The 25760-nt window shown below is 40.0% G+C and overlaps 2 protein-coding genes and 1 long non-coding RNA gene across 15 annotated transcripts in view; 2 read left to right on the plus strand and 1 right to left on the minus strand.

Moving 5' to 3' along the window:
* LOC116967037 (TOM1-like protein 2) overlaps positions 1-5408 on the plus strand; it is a 44801-nt gene extending 39393 nt beyond the window's left edge. For 2 of the 3 annotated variants that reach the window (XM_033013478.1, XM_033013477.1), the window contains 3 exons: positions 93-152; positions 3257-3299; positions 4426-5408. In XM_033013478.1, the coding sequence (XP_032869369.1) occupies positions 93-152; positions 3257-3299; positions 4426-4571 (249 nt within the window). In that variant the 3' untranslated portion in view covers positions 4572-5408. The remainder of the gene's footprint in view (positions 1-92; positions 153-3256; positions 3300-4425) is intronic. The other variant, XM_033013480.1, reaches the window with a different exon arrangement.
* A 3240-nt stretch (positions 5409-8648) lies between these two features.
* On the plus strand, positions 8649-20704 carry ccdc134 (coiled-coil domain containing 134). Of its 10 annotated transcripts, none has more exons than XM_033013481.1 (8): positions 8649-8858; positions 11309-11402; positions 11959-12075; positions 13315-13436; positions 14790-14874; positions 16218-16399; positions 17578-17649; positions 19262-20704. In XM_033013481.1, the coding sequence occupies exons 3-8, from the start codon at positions 11973-11975 to the stop codon at positions 19385-19387; spliced, it is 690 nt and encodes a 229-aa protein (XP_032869372.1). In that variant the 5' UTR covers positions 8649-8858; positions 11309-11402; positions 11959-11972; the 3' UTR covers positions 19388-20704. The 10 variants fall into 10 exon arrangements, with proteins under 10 accessions (XP_032869372.1, XP_032869373.1, XP_032869375.1 ...); XM_033013482.1 differs by having other exon boundaries at positions 8649-8851; XM_033013484.1 differs by lacking the exon at positions 11309-11402.
* Positions 12974-25732, minus strand: LOC116967040. 2 transcript variants are annotated; one of them, XR_004410125.1, is made up of 3 exons: positions 25571-25732; positions 23363-23434; positions 12974-13240 (listed from the first exon to the last, which is right to left on the minus strand). It is a non-coding gene; the product is annotated as an uncharacterized LOC116967040 (long non-coding RNA). The 2 variants fall into 2 exon arrangements; XR_004410124.1 differs by lacking the exon at positions 23363-23434.
* Positions 25733-25760: the final 28 nt, after the last annotated feature.

The raw sequence follows: 25760 nt of genomic DNA on the forward strand, positions 1-25760 counted from the left end.
TCTTGCTTACATGTGGATTTTGTTTTTTTAATTTAATTTTCAATAATTTAGCTTGGTTTAACTTCCTCGTGCCCTTCCCCTTTGTGTAACAGATTCCAGTCACTCAGGCCAATCTAATGGATGACATTGAACAGTGGCTGTCCACAGATGTGGTGAGATATTTGGGTTTTGTTCTGCACTTTTCATTCAATGGAATTTAAATTTACAGGTTCTGTAACAAGCATTGGTGCTTGGGAATTGTTTAGAGGAGAAAAGAGTGGATTGAACAATATTTCCCACCATGACTAGAGATTCTTGTCTTCTGCATTTTCCCCATCTCTTCACTTCTTCGAGCATGTACATTGATGAGACTTGTTGGAGTCATGTTCTCATGTTATAGCTCGGGTACGGATCTGGGTGTTGATTCAACGCACAGGCATGGCTGTAGTCAGTGTTCGTCCCAAACAGCCTAATGATTGCTGTCCACCCTGCAGCCTAGTAAGGTCCTGGTCTGTGTTTGAATTGATTGCTCTTCCCGCAGCCAGAATATTTGGCACGACTATCGGTGGCAAATGCCTTGCTTCCTCTCCGTGTCAAGTGGTGCTGGGCAAGATTTCTAGTAGTCTTGCACTTACAGAATCAACATAGGGTACACCAGTGCCATACATAGGAACGTGAAGTTCATTTATGTCAAAGTAGGATATACATTGACAAATTGGTTTTAACCACAATTGGTTTTAACCACAACCACAGTACCTTTTCAGATTTTAAATGAAAAAAGTCAGGTGACTTTATCCAGTATCGAAGAAGGATTTGTTGTGTTTTTTGCCCATTGTTTGTCCTTAAACATGGTGGAGTTGACTGCTAATCCCCTGAACCTGGTCGCCACTGAAATGTGGGGAGTTCTAATCTTTGCAAAGTTCTTGAAGCCCCACCAAAGGGAATTCTTGGAAAATGCAGAAGTGATTGTAAAAATCCTATTGATAGTGAACCCCATACAAACAGACATTCACCAAGCACTGAATAAAACTTGAAAGAGCCGAATAACCTGCCGGTGAAACAAAAGGGGTTTCGGAAACTGGACACTCGGATTGTACACGACAGTGACTCTTCAATGTAGCAAGTTTCCATGGGGCATAGAGATCGGTGTGTGGCACAAGCAGGTTTTGGGGGAGAAATGCATTGCGCCCCACTGCAAACTCTTCATCCTACCTCATGGAGCAAGAGCGGGCACTGCCTAGGACTGAATGCAAGCGTGGCTCTGCTCCAGGGATAGGAGGATTCTCTCCCAGTTGTGGACACTGATAAAGACTCAACAAATGACATTTATTCCACAAAACCGATTGTTGCCGCACACTAGCCTCCATCAGGGACAAGTCGTGAAGAGAGAGGGACGCTGTGCTTTCTTATGAGTGGATTATCCAGAACATCTGGGATCTTCACACTCCCAGATACTGCCCTGAGCTTCTGATGGTGAAGCCACTTTTATGATTTATCGTTTGAGGTTTGGTAGCAGATGGCTGTTTCAAGTTTCTGTTCCTCCAATGCATTTATAAGATGTTGGACATGCTGAGTCCCAGCCAATATTCAGTCTTCAGGCAAACGACCTTTGTTCCTGCATGTAATCCGATCTGTTTCTTTCCCCTCTACCAAATGTTCTCTGTCCATTCTAAGAGTTGCTATTGGCACTCCCAATGTACGAACACCACTTGACACGGTATTTTTCTTGTGTGTCCTGTGATTGCCCTAATCTGGTAAGTAAAAGTGAGAAATGTTATTAATTACTGAAACTGCATTCTGATGTGTGATAGTTGAAAACGAGACATGAATAAGGGAACCGATAGCTGTGTCAGTCTGGCTGGCGGGGGCAGAGTGAGGAGTGCTGTGTGTGCCAGTGATCAGGGCAGGGCCAAGTAGCTATGAGAGAGGGAGGGAGGGAAGGATGGAACCTGGGTGCATGGGTGATGAGAGGGGGGTGGTTGATAGTGTGAGTGGAAGGGAGCTGAGGATTGGATGGCGATGGCAGAAGGAACCAATTTCTGGCTGTATGTCGAGAGGAGATGAGCCCTGGCTGGATTGGTGGTTATGGTGGGGAAATGGGAACTGAGTATCTCAGGATGTCAGAGGTGGTGTGGTAGTGAAGGAAAATCAGCTTCGTTATTTCAAAATGTCTTCTTGGATTAGGTATTTTTTCAAAGACCATTGGAAAATTAGGTCATACGAAAAGAGCAAAGGAGGGGGACTATCTAGATAGTTTTTAAAAGCTGACACAGATAAGCAACACATTATCACTGTTGTGCTCTGTAATACAGTACCTAGTGTTTGGCTCACTGGCATACAGCTGTTTCCATTACCCAAGGTGTGACTTCAGTTTGTGCAACTGATTACACTACAAGGACACCAGGATTGTGTATTTACAATTATTTAGTGCTTAGTCCTTCTGACAGATTTTCTCCAACGCTATAACAATGAGGCTCTAACCAAACAAATGCAGCTTGAAGAGGACAGAGGTGTGTCATTCTGAAGAAGGGTCTTGACTCGAAACGTCACCCATTCCTTCTCTCCAGAGATGCTGCCTGTCTCGCTGAGTTACTCCAGCTTTTTGTGTCTATCTTCGATTTAAACCAGCATCTGCAGTTCCTTCTTACACATGTGTCATTCCTTTATCAGTCACACAATGAGGTTTTGTTTTCAGGAAGATTATAAATGATGTCTGTTCTTGTGTTGAGGTATAGTTAAGCTTCAATCTGCGATGTTCCAAGGAGGGAGACCTTTGGTGACTGGGAGGATTGGATGAGTCACCGACTGTTAGCCTGCCTTGAAACAGTGGCCAGAATTTTTTGTTTACTGAAGTTTGGTAAATTTGGAGAAAAGGATTTACTTTGCACTCGATTCCGATCAAGACACAGGATTTGAATCAACAATACTATGTTTTGCCACTGCCACTGCCCTGTGTTAAAGCACCAATCGATCAGTGAAAATTGTGCCGGGGTGGGTATAATTTTTAGTATTGATCAGTATTTGAATCTAGCCATTTAGGAGTGAATTCAAATTTTAATACTGGATTCTGTAAAGACATTCATTAGAGGTGACAATAGCTAAACAAGTTAAAGTAAGGTATCTTTTTATTTGGACACATCAATGATAAAGGCTGTCAGTGAATCAAGTATATGTATTAATTCTGCTTGTTATTGCAAAGAGTTAGATGCAATTTTAGCTGAAATCAAAAGAAGAGAATTCTAACCAGGAATGACTTAAATCCTCTCTGTAATTTTAGAAAGGTGAACTGGGCAATGATTCTGAAGGAGTAACAAGCGAAGGTAATATTTTTTTTCTGCTCCCATTTTCCCACTTTGTCTTTAATAATTACAAGTTTATCTGAATGTGTAGTTTTATATAGTCTACCTTTTATATTTCTTCATGTATGATATTCATTTCTAAGTATTGTAAATGTCACATGAATTATTTGGCCAATTTCTGAGCCCTGTTCGTCTCAATCTCTGAGTTTGATTCTTTGCTCTAAATTGAAAACTTAGAGATATTTATTTTTAATTTATACCATGTACGGCGGTTTTGTGGTCACATTATAGCGATGATCACTGATCAATCCTGTCAGCTTTTATTCAGCATAGTATTAGAATTCTCATGAAATTATTCTTTCCCCCACATTTGTCACAAGGCATCTCATCCAGTGGTCTCCAATGAACGGTGAATAAAGTACATTATCCTTAAATTCTCTCGTTAGTTATGATCCTCTCTCAGATAAACCATCATCAAAATTGAAACACTCTTTGGGTTTTTTTAATATGCTTGAATGATGTTCACCTGAGTTCAGAGTCGCCATGCGGACAAATCTGAGTGTGGTTCGCTTTTCCTGCTGTCTTTGTAAACCCATTGTGCTGTCACAACTCTTGCAAGTAATCAGGTTTGTGCACCATTTCCCCCACCTTGGTCACAATGTCAAACCACCTCCGTTTTCTAGATAGAATATGGGAGAACCTTACCATTATGTCCAAACTCTCCACAAGAAGAAATATTAAACTCCAAAACCCCTTGAATGATTTTTCATCTTCAATTTCCCTCTGGAAAATATAATTCACTTTCAATCCCTCCTTTCCTTTCAAATCAGTCATCCTGACTTTCAAAACAACATGTTAATTTTTAGGCTATTTGTTCTTGCAATCTCTCTATCCTTCAAGTGATTTTTTTTGTGAGGTTTCCTCTTTATATGATTTGTCTGATTTTGCTTGAATTTATTTTTGCAATTTGTTTTGATTTTTTAATTATTATTGAAACTGACTGAAACTAGGTTCTAAATTGGAAAATTGCACCAAAAAGAATAATTTTCCTTCCCAAAAACGGGTTTAGTTCTCAATTAAAGGAATGATCTTAAAGAAACATGTTTGGCGCAAATGACAATTTTTCTAAATATTATATTTCTTCTAGAATTTGATAAGTTCCTGGAGGAGCGAGCGAAAGCAGCGGAGCATCTGCCGACTTTACCCTCACCACCTACAGAGGTCCCTGGCGCCGTTAGTTCGTCCAAAAAGAAGAAGCAGGAAAAGACAGAAGAATCCCTCTTTACCCTGTGAAACTGGACCCTGCCTCCTGCCTATCACTATGTATGAAGGATTGTATCAGGAAAGTCCTGAGCTGTCTCTCTGCTAGGAATCCATTTCTTGTTTGTGAATAGGGGATGGTACGAAATAAAACAAAAAAAGTACACACTTCCCAAAGGGAAGTTTCAGTTTGAAGGTGGATCCTATTTAAAAAAAAAAAATTATCTTGAATGCTCAAAGCTCCTACAATGGGGATAAAGATTAACGGGTATCCCTTTGCTGAAGTTATAGAGGTCATTCAATTATATATTGATGTCAGGAGCAGTGAGTTTATAGCTCATCTTCAAACTGTTTGGAAGATAATTTAAACTGCAGTTTTGAGAGTATTCCTTCTCCTAAATCTATGTGCAGTATATTTATCTTTTGTAAGCTAAACTTAGAAATGGACTCTAAATTATAACTTGTTATACTTTAAAAGCTTCGGTAGTGCTGGTGTGCCATGGATTCGTTGGCGTATTGGGTAAAATGTCCCTGTTCCAAGTTATGCAGTCAGTTACATGTCCACTCTTAAGTCTGATTTATGGGATCTCAACGTTTGAATTTCAAAATGTGCTATTAAGTGAGCAGCTGTATTGGCAGCATTCTTTACACCTTCATTGTGTTACCTGTGCAGTAGGACGCCCAATGCTCCTTCTCCCCCTGTATCCTGAAAGCTTTTGGAACTGGCTGCATCAATGGATCAGTGCAGCTCTGAAAGCTTTGGAAGCTGAAGGGCTGCCAGCTATCCTTGGAGCCGCTTGGAATTCACACTCTTTCACCCCAGGGCACGACTGTAAGGAAATTAAAGAGAAAATCATGGCAGTACTAAGGCACAATTGTATTTTATCATTTTCTTTAAATGCTTATTAGTTGGAGAAAATGGAACACGGGACTGAGAAGGCAGCGTGCCAGAAGGAGCAAGGGGTCAGGTGGTTTACTCTGGGAGGTTGTGATAAATCCTCCCAGGAGCACACACATCAGGGTTGGCAACCCAGGAACAATGGTACTATTATTCAATGAACTTGACCAATTATTTTTGGGTGGTGGTAGCGTGGGAGGGTGGGTCGGGGAGAGAATGTATATTAACAAAAATAATTTAATGCAGAATAAATATGTCTCTCAATGTTGAAACACACTATAATATCTAGACTTTTGTGTTTCTTACTGAAACTTATCAGCCCTCAGCAGAGGTATCAAAATATAAACCTGAGCGTGCATATTCCTGGACACTCAAATTACATGAAATGGCATTTCACTTCCTCCTCTCTTGTGCATGAATCATCTATTTCATTTATAATCTGTATTATTCACTTCTGCTCCACTGTGCTAATATGTTGATTTTACCAGCATCTGCAGTTCTTTCTTACTACATTTAGACCCATTCTGTTGTTTTATTTCACAACAAGTGTGTTTGCTTTCAAATATGCCTTTGTTGGTTGAAAACATCGCAAAGGAATCCTGCACAGCAGGTTCTGGCCCAATTATAGACACAAAAAGCTGGAGTAACCAGCCTGGATCTAATTGAACGCATCAGACAGCATCTCAGCAGAAAATGAATAGGTGACGTTTTGGGTTGAGACCCTCAGTCTTAAACCAGTTCCTTCCTGCACATCTGGTCCAATGAATCTTTGTCACAAAGCTAAGAGGTAGTGGTTAGTGCGTATTCCCTGCCTTCCTTTATGAAACAACTTGGTTATGAGGAGTTAATGTTAGACTTCAAGCAAAAAAATCAATTTATTTTTGCTGGAACTTCCAACAGAATTTGTACTTGCGATACCCTTTGGGCCAACTTAATGAATGCATTTTCATGGCATAGAAACATAGAAAATAGGTGCAGGAGTAGGCTATTCGGCCCTTCGAGCCTGCTGATCATCCAACTCAGTATCCTGTACCTGCCTTCTCTCCATACCCCATGATCCCTTTAGCCACAAGGGCCACATCTAACTCCCTCTTAAATATAGCCAATGAACTGGCCTCAACCACCCTCTGCTGGATTCCAGCGACGTGTAAATGTGAAGGATAAAGCTTGGAAATAAGTCAGCCACCACATGAAGAGAGGAACAAAAGGGACGACTAGAGGACAAGTACTAGTAGTGAGGCACAAGGGGGGGGGGGGGGGGGGGGTAGATTGTTACAAGAAATTCCATATCCTGTTTCAGGTAGGGGATCTCTGCATGTGGTGTGGTGGAGTCTGCAGTTCCCTCAAAATCCAGCAATTCAGTTAGATCCAGGCTAGCCTACCTCTGCCTCACCTCGCTCAATTTCACAAGAGTTATGCAACATGGAGACAGTTCTTTCTATGAATGAAATTCTTACTTGCAGATGTAGCACAACAGGTTTGTAAATACAGTACTTAATAGAAAATAGAATGAACAAACAGAAATGTTCAATAAATTAAAAAACAATTTAGTACAAAGAAAACGAAGCCCAAATTTCTTAGTGCATGCTGGGCATCTCGTAGTTCAGAGTTTCGTTGGAGTTTGTAGTGTTCAATAGCCTGATGGTTGTTGGCAAGAAGCTGTTCCTGAACCTGGATATTACTGCTTTCAAAAGTGGGGAGATCAGTTTGTGTGACGGACCGGGCAGTGTTCACCACTTTTTAAAATTTCCTTTGTGCCTGGGCGTTCGAGTTGCCGAACCAGGCATGATGCAACCAGTCAATATGCTCTCTACCACACACCTGATGAGGTTCAATAGAGTATTTGTTGGCATGCTGAATCTCCTCAATCTTCTAAGGAAGTAGAGGCATTAATGGGCTTCCTTTATGATTGCATCAATGTGCTGGGTCCAGGACAGATCCTCAGAGATATGCAGGCCCAGGAACTTGAAGTTGTTAACTCCACCACCGACCCATTGATGAAGACAGGCGTGGTGTTTGAATTATTTCTAATGCAGAATAGCTAGCATCTGGAAGCTTTAACTTTGTAAATGTATATTGCAATGACCGGATACAGAGGTAAGAAACTAGCAGAAAGAGTTGAAGTCATTCGTTCTCACAAAGATGAAATTAGGAGATGCACCAGGAAGCTTGACAGTCCTGCACACTGGCAGTTAAATCAGCAGTATTAGCTTCTTAAAAGGGAATGAAAACAGGAAAAGGAAAATGCTAGAGGGAAGGGGTGGTATCTGTCCTAGATTCCCCACTTTTATACCGAGCCATATGATCCTAATCTACCAGGAACCCCCTTTAAAAGCTGGTGACACACGATTGTCTGGATGAAAGTTAGAAATTGTTCAAAGCAGCTGTTATGAGACAGCAGTAATGCACTGAATGTCAATCAATCACTCAGACTTTATTGTCATTCAAAAATATACCAACAAATGCAAGTTTGAATGAAATTTCGTTGCATCTGGCTCACCGTGCAACATAAAATAACAAAAGGATAAAATAGATAATAGTGGCGGCACATTATATGGAATTCAAGAGTCTGATGGTTCGGGGGAAGAAGCTGTTGCAGAACCTGGCCGTTCTGCTCCTTATACTACGATACATTTTGCCCAGGTCAGCAGCAAAGATACTGGTCAGCAGAGTGAAGAGTCCTTGATGGAGATGTGTGGGGTCTTTTATAATGCTGTTGGCCTTGGACAATTAATGTCATCCATTAATGCCGGACTCTTAACCCACGGTAATAACCTGGATTCAGAAAGAATGCAAGTCGGTCAAAAATCTGCGCGGACTGTTAAGGTCGTATGTGTTTATTTACCATCGCCCGCCGGGGGCTTTGACTCTGACATCGGGAGGTGAACGAGGAGAGCAGGGGGGAGATAAGGCTTTGCCTTCCATCACAGTGAGGAGGAGATTCACTGTGATGGATGTTCGTGTAAATTGTGTTGTGTCTTGGTTCTTCTTCTTGTTTGTATGACTGCAGAAACCAAATTTCGTTTGAACCTCTGGGTTAAAATGACAACAAATAAATGGTATTGTATTGAAAGAGCTCGGCTGCATGTGCATGTGGTGGCGGCGGCTTTGCTGCAGCGACACCTGTGCACTCCGGCAGCCTGGGGTTTGAGTGACAGCTCAGTTGGCAGCGCGGTCACTGCGCGTGGCGCAAAGCCCCGCCCGCCAGGAGGCGCATGCGCAGTCAGTTGTGCGCTGGGATTGGAGGTGAGCGGAGGTGCGGCGGCGATGGTTCCTCAATGATTCCCGCTCCCGCTCGGTAGGCCCGACCGTTCCCTTGTGCGCTGCGTGCAGTAGCCGAGGGCCGGCCCACTGCTGCCTGCCGCCGGTAGCCCCGGGCTCCTCCCCGCAGTGCTCGCTGTTTCACAGCGAACAGGTGAATGGTGAGCGGCTCCTGAAGGCCCCGGGACTCGGTGTCGGCGCCGGTGTCAGGGATGGAGGGTGGAAGACGGAACAGCACATGCTGCTTTATACCGTAGATGGACACAAAATACTGGAGTAACTCAGCATCTCTGAGTCTGAACAGGGTCTCGACCCGACCTGTCCCGCTGAGTTACTCCAGCATTTCGTGTCTATCAGGGATGGACCCCTCCATGCCGACCGAGCTAGTCCCACCTGCGCTTGGCCCCATATCCTCCCCAATCCTTTGCTGTCCATGTACCTGTACAAATGTATTTTAATTGTACTCGCAGTTGTTGCCACTTCCTCTGTAGCTTGTTCCATGTACACACCACCCTGTGTGTGCAAAGCTTTCCCCGCAAGTTCCTTTTAAATCTGTCCCCTCTCACTTCTAACCTGTGCTCTCGAGTTTTAGACTCTCCTACTCTGGCGGAAAGACTGTGGTTATTCACCTTATTGATTGCCCTTATGATTCCTAAACCTCTAAGAAGTTAGCCCTCAGCCTCCTTGGCTCCAGGGAAAAGATCCAGCCTCTCCATATAACTCAAACCCTCCAGTCAACCATTCCCTTTCTCTAGAGATACTGCCTGACCTGAGTTACTGCAGCATTTTGGTATAAACCAGCATCTGCAGTCCCTCCCTAAACAACCATGCAGATCTTTATTGCACCCTTTCTAGTTTAATGAAAACCTTCCTTTCGCAGGGCAACCAGAACTGTACTCCAAATGTGGCTATTCCAATGTCTTGCACAGAGTAAGGAGTTGGGATGACATCCCAGCTCCTTACTTAATAACCTGACCAATGATGGCAAGGGTGCCAAACGTCTTCTTCACCACCCTGTCTACCTGTGTTGCCACTTTGAAGGGAGAGCATGTACCTGCTTCCCTAGGTGAGTGGTAGGACGTAGGTGAAGTTGATGAGAATGTGCTGAGAATTAAAACATGTACTCATGATTAGTGTAAATGGGTGGTTGATGATCAGCATTGGATCATGGGCTAAAGTGCCTGCTTGTGTTTTTCTCACTGACACTAATGTCAATCTTCAACTGTTCTGCATGGGGTGGAAGACCCCAGGTTGAATTCTGGTCTTGTGTTAGGTAACTTCAGCAATGGTCACACTTATTGACTACCGTATCTCTGGGTGACTGAGGCGAGGAAGGGAGGGAACTCAGTTGGTACTTACACTCCTGATTGTTATATTGCACCCCTACCAGGTTGATGAGAATGGGTGGATTTCTCTTCAGCACAGGTTGGTTCCCACCAATATTGTCAGATTCAATTCAATTTACACCATATTCTGTAAAACACACTCTGTTTCCAGCCTCAATTATCAGCTGTAGGCCTTGGATAGATGACTAGAAATACTAAACAGTTTTTCAAGAATATAAATGGTTGCTTCTAAAAAAAATAATGCAAGAATTGTGCCATATTGGTTGCGTTTTTAAAATAAGCTGCTGATCTCTGCTGTGTTGGTATGAAAAGTATATGATCCATAAATACTCTTTCACAGCAATAATTTACCTGACCACAGACTGTGGTTTTATGAAGTAATAGGCACGAGTAAGAGAATAACAGGGGACAGAAAATTTAAACTATCACAATAAACTTTGGGCCTCAGTTTCTAACCAGATAGATGAAACAATAGTTCCTTCCCTCTCAAGCCTTTTTGTCTCAAGTCATTAACACGGAAGCATTACTAAAGTTCAATCTTCCTTTTGCTACTGGACTGTTTCCTCAATCCTGGTATTTTACCTTAGATTCAAGAAGAGTTCCACCAGACAGCAGCAGCTGTAATTCCACACTGATTGAGAACACTTAGCCAACACTCAAAAGGATTTGTTGCATGTTAAATTAACATTTCTAACCTATAATACTTAACCGTATAATCACGGGAAGTAAATGGGTATTATAATGTGGATAATTGGATTTTTAAATAGTAAGCAGGAGGGCCCAGTCACTACAGATGGGCATGTAATCATAATACTTGTATGCATGGGTATTTGTATGTACATTTTACCCTTTCTGCCGTATAGGTAAAAAGCAGAAAGTGAGTGTTTTGACTGAGTGGTCACTGAATGAAACATTAACTCAATTTTCTGACAAATGTTGCAGATTCTACTGAGCACTTCCAGAAACTTATTTTTATTTCAAATTTCCAAGATAAATAGAATTGTAATTTTGTGTTGTGATGGTTGTATGATTTACAACTTTATCACTGCTATTCTGCCGAAATGGGGAGTGATGCAGGTTTAGTCATTTGACTTCAGCAATATGGGACGTAGTGAGATGGGAGCTGTCTCTGTCATGTGTAGACAGATGACATTAGTTTATCTTGGTATCATATTTAGCACAGACATTGTGAGCCAAAGGACCTGTTCCTGTGTTGTATTTTTCTATGTTCTGAGTAGTCTGGCAAATTGGAACATCTATTCCAGAGCACAACAAGAAAACAGACGCAGATCTGAATGACCCTATCCAACAGGATGAGACCCATCCATCAACATCAGAGAAATAGGAACATTCATGTAGGTAAAACGGAAAATACCAGGTCATGCAACATCTATGGAGTGAGAAACAAAGTTAATGTTTCAGTTAGTGATGTATTTTTTAATCAGTGCTAGTGAATCCCATTGTACAAGTTGACACCGACAGCAAATACTCTGAAGTCAACACTACTTCTTGGAACTGCTGGACAGATATCCAGAAGATGTGGTACATGTGGAATCCTTGCCTGAACAGTGAACAATGTAAAGCTAGCCTGCATGTGAGTGTGGGAGGGCTATCATTTACTGAATAGAAATACATGTGGTGTAGCTGCCACTAGAAACAGTTGACCAGTTTGAGAATTCTGCGCAATGGGTAAGATGTAGTTCAGTTTTCAATGTAACATTAAAATTTTTGCATTTTGCATAAAGTGTGTACAATTCAGCTTTCATTATTTTTCCACTGTGCAAAAAACTTCATCCAGAATCTTTCTGTGTGTTAAAGATGTCAGTGAGAAATAGAATGGATCTAAAATCCCCTTAAACTGTCCGTCTTGGAAATCTGTTTCTTTTGATATTTAACAAATGTCTATCTTTTAAAGTAGTCTCTTAGATCATGGATGTTCTGCAGATCTGTGTGATTGTGATCAGCATGTGTTTCACTGCATTCAGACCTTCCATTGGTCAAAAGCGAAACTTGGATTCAAGTCTAGAAATCTGTATCCTTTGTGGCAATGATGGGCTTTGTTCGCTCGATAATCTTCTCAAACTTACTGGAAAGTCAAGACAAACATGCCAAAAACTAGCCTCCTGAAACAGCAAGGGTGCAGTGGATTAGTGTGCAGTGTCCATTTCAAGCACAGCTCCAGCCCATGCTTGCAACTAGAACTCCATTTGTACAAGATGTCTAAATGTCATTTAAAAGCTAGCACCATCATTCCCTATTTGCTCAATATCAATTCCTAGCATTGTAAACCAAATCTGATACACACTAAGGTTAAATGTTTGCCCCAAATTGAGTTTCAGACTTCAATTGTGTTCCATGACTAAGAATGACTGTTTTTACTTCCAGACCCAGCTGCATCCGAGGTTATATCAAGACTCGTCTATTCCATTACAATTCCAACTGGTCTTTGGCATTTAATCCTTTTCAACGTGGAAGCCACTCAAATCTGCTAAATATTCCTAACTCACACCGAGCCCCAATCCTATTACTTTCATGCACACTGATCAACAGTTAAGCAACGTCTCGGTTTTAAAATTCTCGTCTTTGTTCTCAAAGCCTCCCATGGCCTTGCCATCCTCTAACTCTTTGTAACTTGCAGTGAATTTCCCCATATTACTTGCTCTGTTGTTGGTTAATGTGCCTTCACCTGCCAGGGCATTAAACTCTGAAAGTCCATGCCTTGCCTTGACGCCCCTCTTTACTCCTTTAAAACTTATCTCTTTGCCCACTCTTTGATTATGTTCTGATTTATTTTGTGTGATAAAGCACCCTGTAATATCTTTTCTGTATTTTATGCAAGCAGATGTAGTTATTGGGTGAAGAGAGAATTGCAACATTGGGGTTAAGTTCCTGAGCTAGCCAGAGTGCTGAGCCTTGATGACAGGCACGAGTTTAAATCGCAAATTGGCAACTGGGGAATATAAGTTTAATTAAATAAGGAAATTTTAAATATCTAAAACAAAAGCTAGTTTCAGTAACATTAATCATAAAATGTTTGGATTGTCAGAAAAACCCACCTGCTTCACCAATGTGCTTTAGGGAAGAAAATCCACTGTTCTTATCTATTGTGGCAAGAGGTTGACTCTTATCTGCCTTCTCACTTCAGGGGCAATTGGGAATAGATGATAAACACTGACATATCCAGCGATGTTCATATTCTGTGAACGAATAAATAAAGAACAATTTCTAATCTGTGTTTCTGAATATTTTCCTGAACAACACTGGTCTTTAGATAGGAAGTTGTTTGAAACTAAACGCAAAGACCAGATGCATGCATTGAAGAACATGATTGAATTAAATGATATAAATCAACAATACAAGATTATTGACATCATGTTGAAAGGATTATTCAAGGTGAGCAAAGAGAAGTAGCTTGGATAAATTCCACAAACGTTATTATGGTGCCTGCACAAACTATGTAACCAAACCAAGATTCCCCCTGGCCACTCCGAGGCCAGCCAAGACAGTTTGCATACATTTGCCCTATCCGACCATACATATCCCATCATCTAAACCACCTACTTCCACCTCCATGACACCACCTTTCCCTGAGCTCGGATACTCCTGACACCGTGGTTTCGTTACATCTGGTCTGTACTAAGATTCTAATGGGCTTTCCTATTTACATCCTCCGTAGATTTTGAGTTCTTTTAAAATTCTGTTGCCTATCCTAATTTCCATCGTCTGTTCGTCATCACCTTTGGTTAGTTGCTTATAGCTCTTGGTCAAGCTAAGAGTCAATTGTAAAATGTTCTTCTTTTAAAAAAAAATCCCTTCATGTCTATCTCTCAGCCCTACATCTTTCTGGGATTCTCTTTTCTCTGCTTCTGGCCTCTTATGTTTCTCCATTTTTATTGAAACTCTCCATCACTGCTAGCTATTCTTCCAAAGGCTGGTGATTGAGCTCTGAAACATGTTTGCTAATTTACTCCAAGTTTATTATTTCCTCTTGTTTAAGATGTTCCTCTACATTGTTGCTCTGCTATCTCCTTATGTTGTGGAATGTCAAATATTGTTTGGAAATGCTACAGATGTCCCACTTTATATATTAAACAGGGAATATTAATGCAATCTCTAAACGGCACATCGTTGAGTCTCATTGTACTCGTTCTCACCCAGCAAACAGCTAGCGATGGCCTGTTTCCTTTATCAGCGTTACTTTTTTGCATATCTTTCATTCATTTGTTCTATATCTGACACGTTTTTGTTTCCTTTTCACATCAAGCCTTTGTTTACTCCAATCACCTCCCCCCTCACCTGTATGTACTACCTGCTATCATTTGCCAGGCTGGACTACATCCCCACCTCCCTTTTCCAGCTTTCTCCCCTTCCTCTATTAGTCTGAAGATCCTGACCCAATCTATAGTCTAAATGTCACTTTTGCCAGAGTGAGGCAAAACCTCATATTCCACTTGGGTCATTTACACCCACAACATAAGAATATCGAACTCTCCAATTTTAGATAACCTCGTTCAACCACCCCCCCCACCCCTGTTTCCCTCCACTTTATCCCCCACAACTACCTTTGTTTTCCCCTTTTAAACCAAGCTCATAAGTTAGCAACAATCAGAGTCTAAAAGAAAGAAATCTTAATAAAAATGGGACACCGTGAAAGGATACTGTCACTAAACTCATTTCTTCATAACTGGTTTAAAAATAAGTTGGGAAAAATCAGTTGAAACACATTTTGATTTTTGCTCATTCCAGGTACTAGAAGACTCCAAGTCGAAACTGATTGGTGCTGATGTACAAGCTGATGGACCACTACCTCATGATGAGAAACTCAAAGATGGTAGGTATAGTTTGAATAAACTTTTCCTTATGTTATGCTCTGTATGAAACAAAATCATTTACAAAATTTCATTTGCCCTTTGCTTGTGAGAGAAGTAGTCATGGGTCAGTGGTGCCGCTTGACCCTGAGTCAGAATGTTGTGGTTCACGTCTCACTAAATTTCAGCATGTGTTCCAAGCTGATACACTCACAGTGAATAGCAGCATTCCCTGAGGTAGCTCGATTGTAATCATGTATGGTCTTTCCACTGACTGGTTAGCATGCAACAAAAGCTTTTCACTGTACCTTGGTACATGTGTCAATAAACTAAACTATCCTTTCAGGCTTGGGCTGCTGGGGACTATTTTAATTGACCAGAAAATGATTATTTGAGAATTTTTTAATTATTCAGTGAAAAGGGTAAAACTGCTTGGTAGGCTGGTGATGATGATTCATTGATTTCAAAGGACCAGAAAGTGGGAAGAGAAAGATAGTGAAGGAGCTGACCAGTTGGTTACAACACTCCATCGCTTTCTGTGTCATCCTCCAAACTTCTCTTTTCCCAGCTAAGCAAGTAGTTTCAATGGGCCCATTTCTATATTCATTGGATTCTAGATTAGTCTAAGTGTCCAAAGCAATGGAAGGGAAAACAAGTTACAATCTCCATGTCTGATCATTATTCTTACTGCATCTACTGGGAGTCTACTTACTAACAGTGTTGCAATTTCATCCAACGAACTCCAGCAGTTTAACAATGGTCAGTGTGTTCTCCAGAACAAATTAGAGATGGAGAATAACTCCCAAACTTACCAGCAGCAACCACAATTTAAGAATGAGTTAAAATTACTGGATGTAGATATTGGCTGATTATGTTCAGCTGAATAAGGATCTCGACCCGAAATGTCGCCCATTCCTTCTCCTCAGAGATGCTGCCTGTCCCATTGAGTTAGTCCAACATCTTGTGCCTATCTTTGGTTTAAACCAGCATCTGCAGTTCCTTCCTATACATGTTCAGCTATCATATCTGCTGCAGTTGATAAAATGATCATCTAGCAGATATGAAAGCTGAACATGTAAAACGATCAACAATACCTCTAACAGAAAAAGGACGTGTTTCCATTGCATCTCTCTTCATTATTAGGGGAATTGTAATCTACGTATTGTTTTCAGGATGCCAGCACTTTCAGGAGATTTAGTAAAGCTCGCATGTGGAGTTCAATATATGGAATTTATAATTATATTTGCAAATTTGAATATTTTATTATCTGACATATTATCCAATGTATTATTATATTATCCAATATATTATTTCCAAACTGATACAAATAAATCTTTCTAACAGCCAATCCTGATTTGCTTTTCAGCTTATTCACACATTGTTGAAAACACGGCCTTCTTTGGGGATGTCGCACTGCGTTTCCCTAAGATTGTCCACTATTACTATGACCGAAACTCTAACTGGAACAACCTAATCCGATGGGGAATCAGTTTCTGTAACCAAACAGGAGTTTTTGATGAAGGTCCTCACACTCAGCTTCTGAATCTGGTGAGCAAAAATATGTGTTTAAAGGGTTTGTTTTTAATGGAACCATTTGCATAGATAACACTATTGTGTTGTGTTTAGATACAAATTCTGGAGGAATTATACTCAGTGTAAAAGGAAAGTCAACCATCAATCTGAAGAAAAGATAACTGGCACCACCTAGTGGAAAATTGTAGAACTGTCATCTGCCAAATAATAGTTTCGTTTTTAGTGATACAGGCCTTAGAACCCACCTGTCAACCATCGATCACCCGCTCACTCTAGTTCTATATTATTCCACTTTCTCACTCACCCCCTACAAACTTGGGGCAATTAACAGAGGCCAATTCACCCACAAACCCACAGGTCTTTGAGATGTGGGAGGAAATCGGAGCACCCGGAGTAATCCCACAGGGAGAACGTGCAAATTCCACACTAGAGCACCAGAGGTTAAGATCGAACCCGGGTCTCTGGTGCTCTGAGGCAGCAGCTTTGCCAGCAGCACACTTTTTCAAAAAACAATTTATTTACATAACTTGTGTTGATGTGCTACATTCAGCCAACTGCCCCAAACGGTCAACTGGCCTATTAAAAAATGTATGCTCTACACAAACCTCCATGCACCTTTCTTTATCTAACCCTATTATTGTATACATCTGCGCAGCAGGTAGGGCTTCTGCCTCACAACACCAAAGACCGGGTTCAGTCCTGACTGGGTGCTGTGTGTGTGTGTGGAGTCTGCAATTTTTCTCTGTGCATGTGGGTTTCTAGGTATCCCCTCTGCCCTGTAGATATGGTTTGGTAGGTTAATTGGCCTTTGTAAATTGCCTCTGATCTGTAGGTGAATGGTAGTATCCGTAAGGAGTTGATGGCACGTTGAGGAGACTAAAAAGTAGGGTAATTGAGATTAGATTAAATGGGCGATTGATAGTGATCAATTGGGGCACTAATGCCGGTAAAATATAACGTGGGTTGGCAATCAAATATATCCATGTGATGGAATTCTGTGATTTTAATTTCTAATGAAAGATCTTAGAAATATTTACTTTCACACCAAATTCTTTTCAGTAATATTTATTTCTAATTTCCCACAGATCATTTAAATCCATGTAATCTGTTGGTTATCATGGCAATAGTTTGAGATGCAGGATAGAAAAGACAGCATTTACAACATGCTTTTTATTTGTTTCCCTGATCAACAGATGGCACAGGAGCTTGGGATCAATGAAAAATCTCCTGACTATAAAAATCCATTTAAAGATGAGGATGACGATGTAAGTATAGTAATAATTGTCTGTTTTTCCATTGTTCATTTTTTTCTAATTGCTTTTCTTCTATTATTTCCCCTCTGGATATTTGTAGTCACTTGCTCCAGCACTTCAAGTTTGAATTGTTTTGTTGGTTAAAACAGATATTAGAAATCTGGAAACAGATAGCTTATGACCAAGTTGTTGAGGAGCATCATAAAGATGTTGGAAATGAAAAGTGAAGATGTTCAAGAGGCCAGAATTGGAGAAGTTCTAATAATCCCACAATTCTGTGTGGGTGGACAAAATTGATAAAGAAGCAAAGCCACAAAAGGATTTCAAAATAAGGTTCAGAATTTTCTAAAACTGGAACCAATTATCAGCACAGTGTTGAAGGATGAATGGAACTCAGTGGAAGTTATAGATTTCTTGAGTCATATAGTAAAGAAACAAGCACTTCATTCTACCTTGTCCATGCCGATCATCGGGTATAGGTCTATACTAATCCTATTCTGCTCGTCGTATAAATATTTAAGTGCTCATACAGATCCTTATTAAATGTTGTGAGTCTCTGCCTCTACCACTCTCCCTTAGACTGCCACTCACATGCCAAGTACCTAATGCAGAGGAAATAAAATCTTCCTCAAATTCTAGGTAAACCTCTCACCCTTTACTTTTGCCCTCTAGTTTTATATGTTTCTGCTATGGTGAAAAGAAAAGTCAAGTCAAAGCGAGTTTATTGTTATGTACACACGTACAGTGAGGTACAGGTACAATGAAATTCTTGGGTGCAGCAGCACCATGGACTCAAACATACAAAAATAAATTCTACTTAAATTACACATAAAATGTCTAAAAGACTGCAAAAACAAAAAGACATGAATTGAAAACACAATTAGAAGAAAACACAAGTGCAAGAGGTGAACCATCATCGTCTGTTATCGAGGTAAGATAAGAGTTGTGCAGGTTGGTCAAGAACCTGTTAGTTGTGGGAACAATAGTCGTTTTTGGTGGTGTAGGACGTCAGGTTTCTGCTACGGCATGAAGAGATAGGGTTGGAGGAAGCTTATGTGGAGCATAAAACCTTTATTCCAGTTGGGCTGAATGACTTGTTTCTCAGGTGTAACTGTCATGTAATTCCAGTTGTAGTAATACATGTAAAGACAACTGCATCTTTCAAGTAATTTCTTACATGTGACATATTTTGTGACTTCAGAAATTATTTTCAATAACATAATTTTGCGTTGGTCTTTTTTTCCAGTTATTTGGTGGTTCCATAATGCAGTGACTTTGCCAAAACACAGAATTAATTGTTAAACTTTCATATTTTGTCCAATTACGTGCTTTGAGTCTGGCTACGTTTTCGAATGTCAGAAGTCATTGTCCACAAACAACATATATGTGATGAGCTTCAACATCGCATCCAAAGCTGCAAGGCCTTATTGTTTCCCTCAAACTAATAAAATGTTTCATAGTTTATTTACTGTTAATGGGACAAATGATGTGCTGTTGTGTTCAGCCTATAAATCAATAACCAGCAAAGCTACAATAACACCGAGAGAGCTAAATTTAGGTTGAGAAATATTTTAAATATATAATCAGATTTGCAAGTTGATCCACTGTAATTTGTATTTTACAGTTTATCGAGACTACTGATGCCTTTCGTAAAGCCTTTAAGGATGAGGAGAAAAGGAGAAAAAAAGAAGATAAGAGGAAGGAGCTTCGAAAAGGGCCAAGAATTTCAAAGACTAGATCTGAATTATGACCACTGAGCAATATGACAATTGCTAAAACTGTTACTATACTGTTGACTGGAGCTGCTACAAATATTTCATTGCCATCAATACTTATACAAGGTTGAAGAAAATTATTTCAAGATGGTGGTAGCCTTTATGTATTTGCCATCATTGGAGCTGCTACCTTTAATTGAAAGAAGCAGTGTCATCAAGCCTGCATTTGTTTTGATTCATGTAAATAAAATAGGTCTGAATTACTGAATGTAATTCCTGAAATGCTGGTGAAAACCCCAGTATCTGAGCTAACAAACCTTTTCTTCCATGACTGTTAAATAATGAATTAATATAAGCAGGTACCAACGCTATTGTGCAGTATAGGTTGAACTTTTGGTTTTCCAATTTCACAATAAAAAGCAGGGGCGTAAAAAAATATGAATGATCTTAAATACTGAGAGATTTCTTCAATCCCATGCAGTACACATAAAATAGTACTCATAGGCTGAATGTTCCAATTCTACGGTCACCAAACGAGATTTTCAGTTTATTTAAAATAATGAATAATGAATGATATTATGCATCTGATATAATACATTTATGATATTATGCATTATTAAAATAATGAATGATATGATGATATTATGCATCTGACATTATGCATTATTAAAATAATGAATGATATTATGCATCTCCATATATAGGGAGTCCTTTTCCCCAACTTTTTGCCTCTATAAGATATTTTGCAAAACCTACCTCTGTTCTAATATGTATATGGTTTTATGTCAAATTTTACTTGATAAACTCCTGCTATGATGCTTAGGATGTATATAAAGGTTAGCCAGGTAAATTTTTGAAGAGCCAAATAATCATTCAATACGTCTGATTTGGACGGAAAAGAATGTAAACATTTAATGCTGCCAACATTCATCCCAGAACCTCAAGGTTTGGGATATTATCTGTGTGGAATTAAAACAAAACATTTTGGCATATCAGGCAGCATCTATGGAGGGAGAACCAGGAAAAGGTTGTGTTTCCCATTATTCTCTTCATAACGTACGTAAATTACAAGGAGCCTCTTCAGTGTCTTTGGAATTTCAGAGCACTGTACCAATCTGACTAAAGAATGCAGGTCATAATTGCTTTTACAAATCATGTAATTTACCGGTGCTAGAGAAGTGTCTCAGTGGTTAGGTAAATATATTATTTTTTGTTAAATGCAAAGAATTCTATTGCTTGCTGACATTTGAGAGGATATGTCGAGTTGAGGGGATAAAGAATAAACGTGATTCATGAGATTCAAAAAATTACATTTTTATGTTGTCATACGTTTTATTTTATAAATCTTTTACAATTCATTTTTGTTTGAGCCATAATGTGCTTTACAACTTATTGCAACTCATTTTGGCTCAGCCCTCTGCCAATATGGTGGGAAAGAAAGCAAAAAAGAAATACAGTATAGATTTGTTATTAGAATTTGGATTTAAGATCTTTTATTAGTTTCACTGTTACAAAAAAATCAAGGGGAAAAATTGGACAAATTATCAGCAACTTATAATTGCATTTCATTTAATATAAAGTTTGCCATGACGATGAAACATGATGAAATGGTTTCAGAGCAGAGGCAGAAATGTTATAGAAGTGGAACTGAATAATCTTGAAGTTGGGTACAAAATTCAGTGATAAGAATAATTGGTATGGGGAGGATGGAGAAATGGTTGAGGAGGAAAAGATGATGGAGATGCTGGCACATGAGTAGGAGCCAAATCCTCAATTTTATTAAAATAGCATTAAAATGAAATGCTTAAGTTACAGATAAACTACAATTAATGTGTTCACGTTTAATTATACAGCGAGGTGATTGAAGGGACGAAAAATATTTTTTGATAACAGGAAGAACACAACAGTAATTTTGGGAGGCTAGAGAAATTCCACCCGTATCTGATAATTACTACATTGTTTTGGGAGATTTGTGCAAAGTTTATTAATACACAGTATTAATGTGAGGCTTAAATAGTTCATTTTCTATTGTGGTTCAGATTGGGATGTTAAGATTTTTATTAATATTTCCCGAAATTAGGATATTTTAGGTTATTAAAAAGATGCTTCAATTTGTGAACTCTACCGAAGCAGCTAAATTAAAAGATGTTGTAATAACATATTTGAAGTCATAAACCTTAGTGAAAGTTCCTACATAACCTATATATCCAGTCCAGCACACAGATGCATTGAGTGGCACAATTAGTGGAGCGGTTGCCTCACAGTTCCACGGATGTGGGTTCAATCTTGATCACCAGTACTGTCTGTATGAAGTTTACACATTCTCCCTGTGAGCCAGGGCGCTCAGCTTTCCTCTCAAGGACGAATTTAATTTTGACAAAGCTGATGTGATGCATTTTTGGAAGGCCAACACAGTTAATTGTGGGGTGATGGAGCGCGTTGATGTACGGAGGGAGTTTGGGGTATGTCCATAAATTTATGAAAGTGGCAACACAGGTGGATAAAGTAGTAATTAAGGCCTATGGGATACGCCTTCATTGGCTGTGGCATGGAATATAGGACATCATGTTACAGCTTTATAAAACATTGGTATGGCTACACTTTGAGTGTTGCATACATTTCTGGTCACCTCATTAAAGAAACGAAGGACAGGATTGTGCTGGAGAGACTGCAGAGGAGATTCAGCTGGATGGGAGCATTTCATTTATTGGAAAAGATCGGATAGGCGTCCTTTGTTTACCCTGAGACAGAGGAGGCTGTGGGTGACCTGACAGTGGTAAATAAAATTAAGAAAGGGATTGATAAGGTAGTGGTGGAGGTGTCTAGAACAAAAGTACATATGAAGGTGAGGAGTAGGAACCAAGCACACTGGGTTTAGAGTAGGTCTGAGTGAGTTTTTCTTCCACACAGGGTAGTTGGAGTCTGAAGAGGTGGCCTAGGTCCATACTCCCACAATATTGAAGAACTATCTGGATAAGTCAGTTGCTGGTACACAGGCTAGAAACCTAATGCAGGTAAATGGAATTAATACAGATAGGTACAATGAACAGCATGGTAATTATGGGCCAAAGGGTCTGTTTTAGTGCTGTATGACACTATAATGTGTAGGTTGTTCTGTTAATTGGCCATTACCATTGGAGTTAATTGGAAATATTGCCTCCAATTTGCAGTTGAGTGGTAGAAACTGGTGGGAGTTGATGGGCTTACGGAGAGAATAAAACGAGAATAACATTCAGTGAAGAAGGGTCTCGACCCGAAACATCGCTAATTCCTTCTCTCCAGAGATGCTGCCTCACTCGCTGAGTTACTCCAGCATTTTGTGTCAACCTTTGATTGAAACCAGCATCTGCAGTTCTTTCTTACACAGAATAAAATGGATATGTGTAAATGGTTGTTTTATGGTCAGCAGAGATTTAGTGGAAGGAAGGGCCTACTTTTTTGATGTACACCTATATGCACCCTCTCCAGATATCCCAGCATGTAACATTGTTAAGGCAAGTTTTAAATTACATAGTAATGGCTTTTATCAATGGCATGAATATTGTTTGATTTAAATTTTTTAAAATTCCAAGAAAACCTGAGGGGCTGTTATTGATTAAAACTGTTAAATTCAAATACCAACTACAATGCAACATTGTTAACAGGTTTCATAAAGTCCTTTATTCTTGAACTCTGCTTTTCCTTTCTTTGAAAATTTTCATACATGATGGAAATTTTTAATGTTAACCGATTTAACCGTTCTAAGTTTCTATTTGACTTACACTGAATAAGATGTTGCATGTGCTTTCCCCTGATTTTCCCTTCAGTCATTGCGATACATATTTGCCTATTTTAGCATCTCCACCGATGACTTAATGGTTACTAATGTTGATTTCAAGATTACAACATCTCATCTCCCAATATCTCTCCATATAAATAAACTCCCTCCTTGCCTTTTCTGGCATTTTTATGACTGATAAACAAATGTGTTCAAAGACAAAATAATATCCAAGAGTTGGAGAGTTATGAACCTTGTATTATGAAGACCTTTTCCTGTGCTCTTTGATTGTAATATACATCCTTACCACAAGGATATACGAAGCCTGAAAAATAAATATGGTATAAACAAATAAATATACAGGATGAAAAAGGTGTAATTAGGTAGAAAAAGGAAGCAGAGTAAAAATATTTGAGATGCAAAGGTAAAATAAATTATTCAATCCTGCTTCTGTGCTCTGATGATTTGCATTTCAATGGCAGTCAAGGGCTGAAAGGACAAAAAGTGCTGGAGTAACTCAGTGGATCAGGCAGCATCTCTGAAGAACATGGATAGGGATCTTCCCTACAGTCATTAGGCTATTAAACACAGCAACCTCCAAATAGCTCTGAACTACACAGACCTGGGGGCATTGGTTTTGTCTTTTTGCACTATTATAGTTTGTTTATTTTATGTGTGTGTGAGTATGTACACACACGTGTATCATTTATTACATTGTTTACAGAGTACTATGTTTACATATTCTGTTGTGCTGCTGCAAGAATTCCATTGTTCTGTGTGGGAAGGAACTGCAGATGGTGATTTACACCAATGATGGATACAAAATGCTGGAGTAACTCAGCGGGACAGGCAGCATCTCTGGCGAGAAGGAATTGGTGACATTTTGGGTTGTTCTATCTGGGACATATGTCAACTCAAACCTCAGTGCATATTATAAGACAGTCGACAGACGTCAACAGGATTAACAAACTCATCAGGAGGGCTGACTATCCTGGGGACGGAGTTGGATTCATGGGAGGTGGTCTTGGAGGGGAGGACTCGGGATGTTCCTCAAACCAAAGATCCTTTAGCTCGCTATAGGATCTTTGCCTCAAACTGCGGACAATACAGCTCACCCCCTCCAGCTTGGGCCAAAGATACTAACTGCTCGCCCCCTCCGTGACACACACTGGTCAACCTGAGGAGTACCTTCAGCAACAGACTGATTCCACCAAGATGCAGCACAGAACACCACAGGAGATTAAGTCAATAGTTTGTAGTCAATGTTCTGTTGTGCTGAAGCAAAGCAAGAATTTCATTGTCCTATCAGGGACACATGACAATAAACTCTCTTGAATCTTGAGATCCCTTTTCCCTGTGACTACCAAACCGTACAACTCCTCCTTCTGTCGTGGAGTAGACTGACTCTCCTCTCCCCAATCCTTTCCACTCGTCACTTTAATTTCATGTTTCATGTATTTTGTGTTTTTTATGACTGTAGTTGGCAGATCAATTTCCCTCCTGGGATAAATAAAATGTTCTATCGTGTCATAAGTCTACCTCAGTACATATACCTCATTACAAGTCGACTTCAGTGCATATTACTCAATGCAACTGCGTGTATCTCATTACAACTCTACTTCTTTTTTTTTAAATATTTTATTTTATTAGAAGTACAATCATATGGCACCAAAGTGCCTAATATATATTTTCATAATACATTTTATGTACAGCTTCTTTTTTTTTTGTTATAATAAAGAAAGATGAGAATAAGAAAAATATATTAGATAGTAAAGGATAGAAAGGCGTGAGATATATAGTGTGTGAAGAAAAAGAAAAAAGACGAATGAGTGAAGAAAGTTGAGGAAAAGAAAATAGAAACATAGAAATTAGGTGCATGAGTAGGCCATTCGGCCCTTTGAGCCTGCACCGCCATTCAATATGATCATGGCTGATCATCCAACTCAGTATCCTGTACCTGCTTTCTCTCCATACCCCCTGATCCCTTTAGCCATATCTAACTCCCTCTTAAATATAGCCAATGAACTGTGGCCTCAACTACCTTCTGTGGCAGAGAATTCCACAGATTCACCACTCTCTGTGTGAAAAATGTTTTCCTCATCTCGGTCCTAAAAGATTTCCCCCTTATCCTTAAACTGTGACCCCTAGTTCTGGACTGTGACCCCCTGTTCAGAAAAAAGAGAATAAGACATTAAAATAAATAAATAAATAAATAAATAAACAAAGACAAAAAGGTAAGGAGATCATTGTTTATAATCTTGACCATCCCTCATCCAGTCCTGAAACAGTTAGTTTTTACAATTGTGTTGCACCATATGATTCCTTACAACTCTACTTCAGTGCATATTACTCAATGCAATTGCGTGTACCTCATTACAAGTCGACTTCAGTGCATATTACTCAATGCAACTGCGTGTATCTCATTACAACTCTACTTCAGCGCATATAATAAGTGGGTTACCTCACCGAGACCTCAGGCTTCGGGCGGGCGGCTCTGACTAAGGCCGCGTCACCATGACGACCGGCCGTGACGCCGCATCGCCCCACCGGGCGGAGCGCGGGCCCATTGGCCGTCCGCTGTCTCGTGTTCCCCGACACGACGAACGGCCGCCGCTCGCGCCACCGTTCGAGCCGCACGCCGCGCGGGCGGG

Source organism: Amblyraja radiata, chromosome 38, assembly GCF_010909765.2.
Source record: "Amblyraja radiata isolate CabotCenter1 chromosome 38, sAmbRad1.1.pri, whole genome shotgun sequence".
Lineage (NCBI taxonomy): Eukaryota > Metazoa > Chordata > Chondrichthyes > Rajiformes > Rajidae > Amblyraja > Amblyraja radiata.

Excerpts from the sequence above, each read along its gene's own strand:
- ccdc134 (XM_033013481.1), top strand. The coding sequence starts at position 11,973 with ATGGATGTTCTGCAGATCTGTGTGATTGTGATCAGCATGTGTTTCACT. Across the intron at positions 12,076-13,314 it reads GGATTCAAGTCTAGAAATCT|ATAGGAAGTTGTTTGAAACT; the intron begins GTATCCTTTGTG and ends ACTGGTCTTTAG. Across the intron at positions 13,437-14,789 it reads TGTTGAAAGGATTATTCAAG|GTACTAGAAGACTCCAAGTC; the intron begins GTGAGCAAAGAG and ends TGCTCATTCCAG.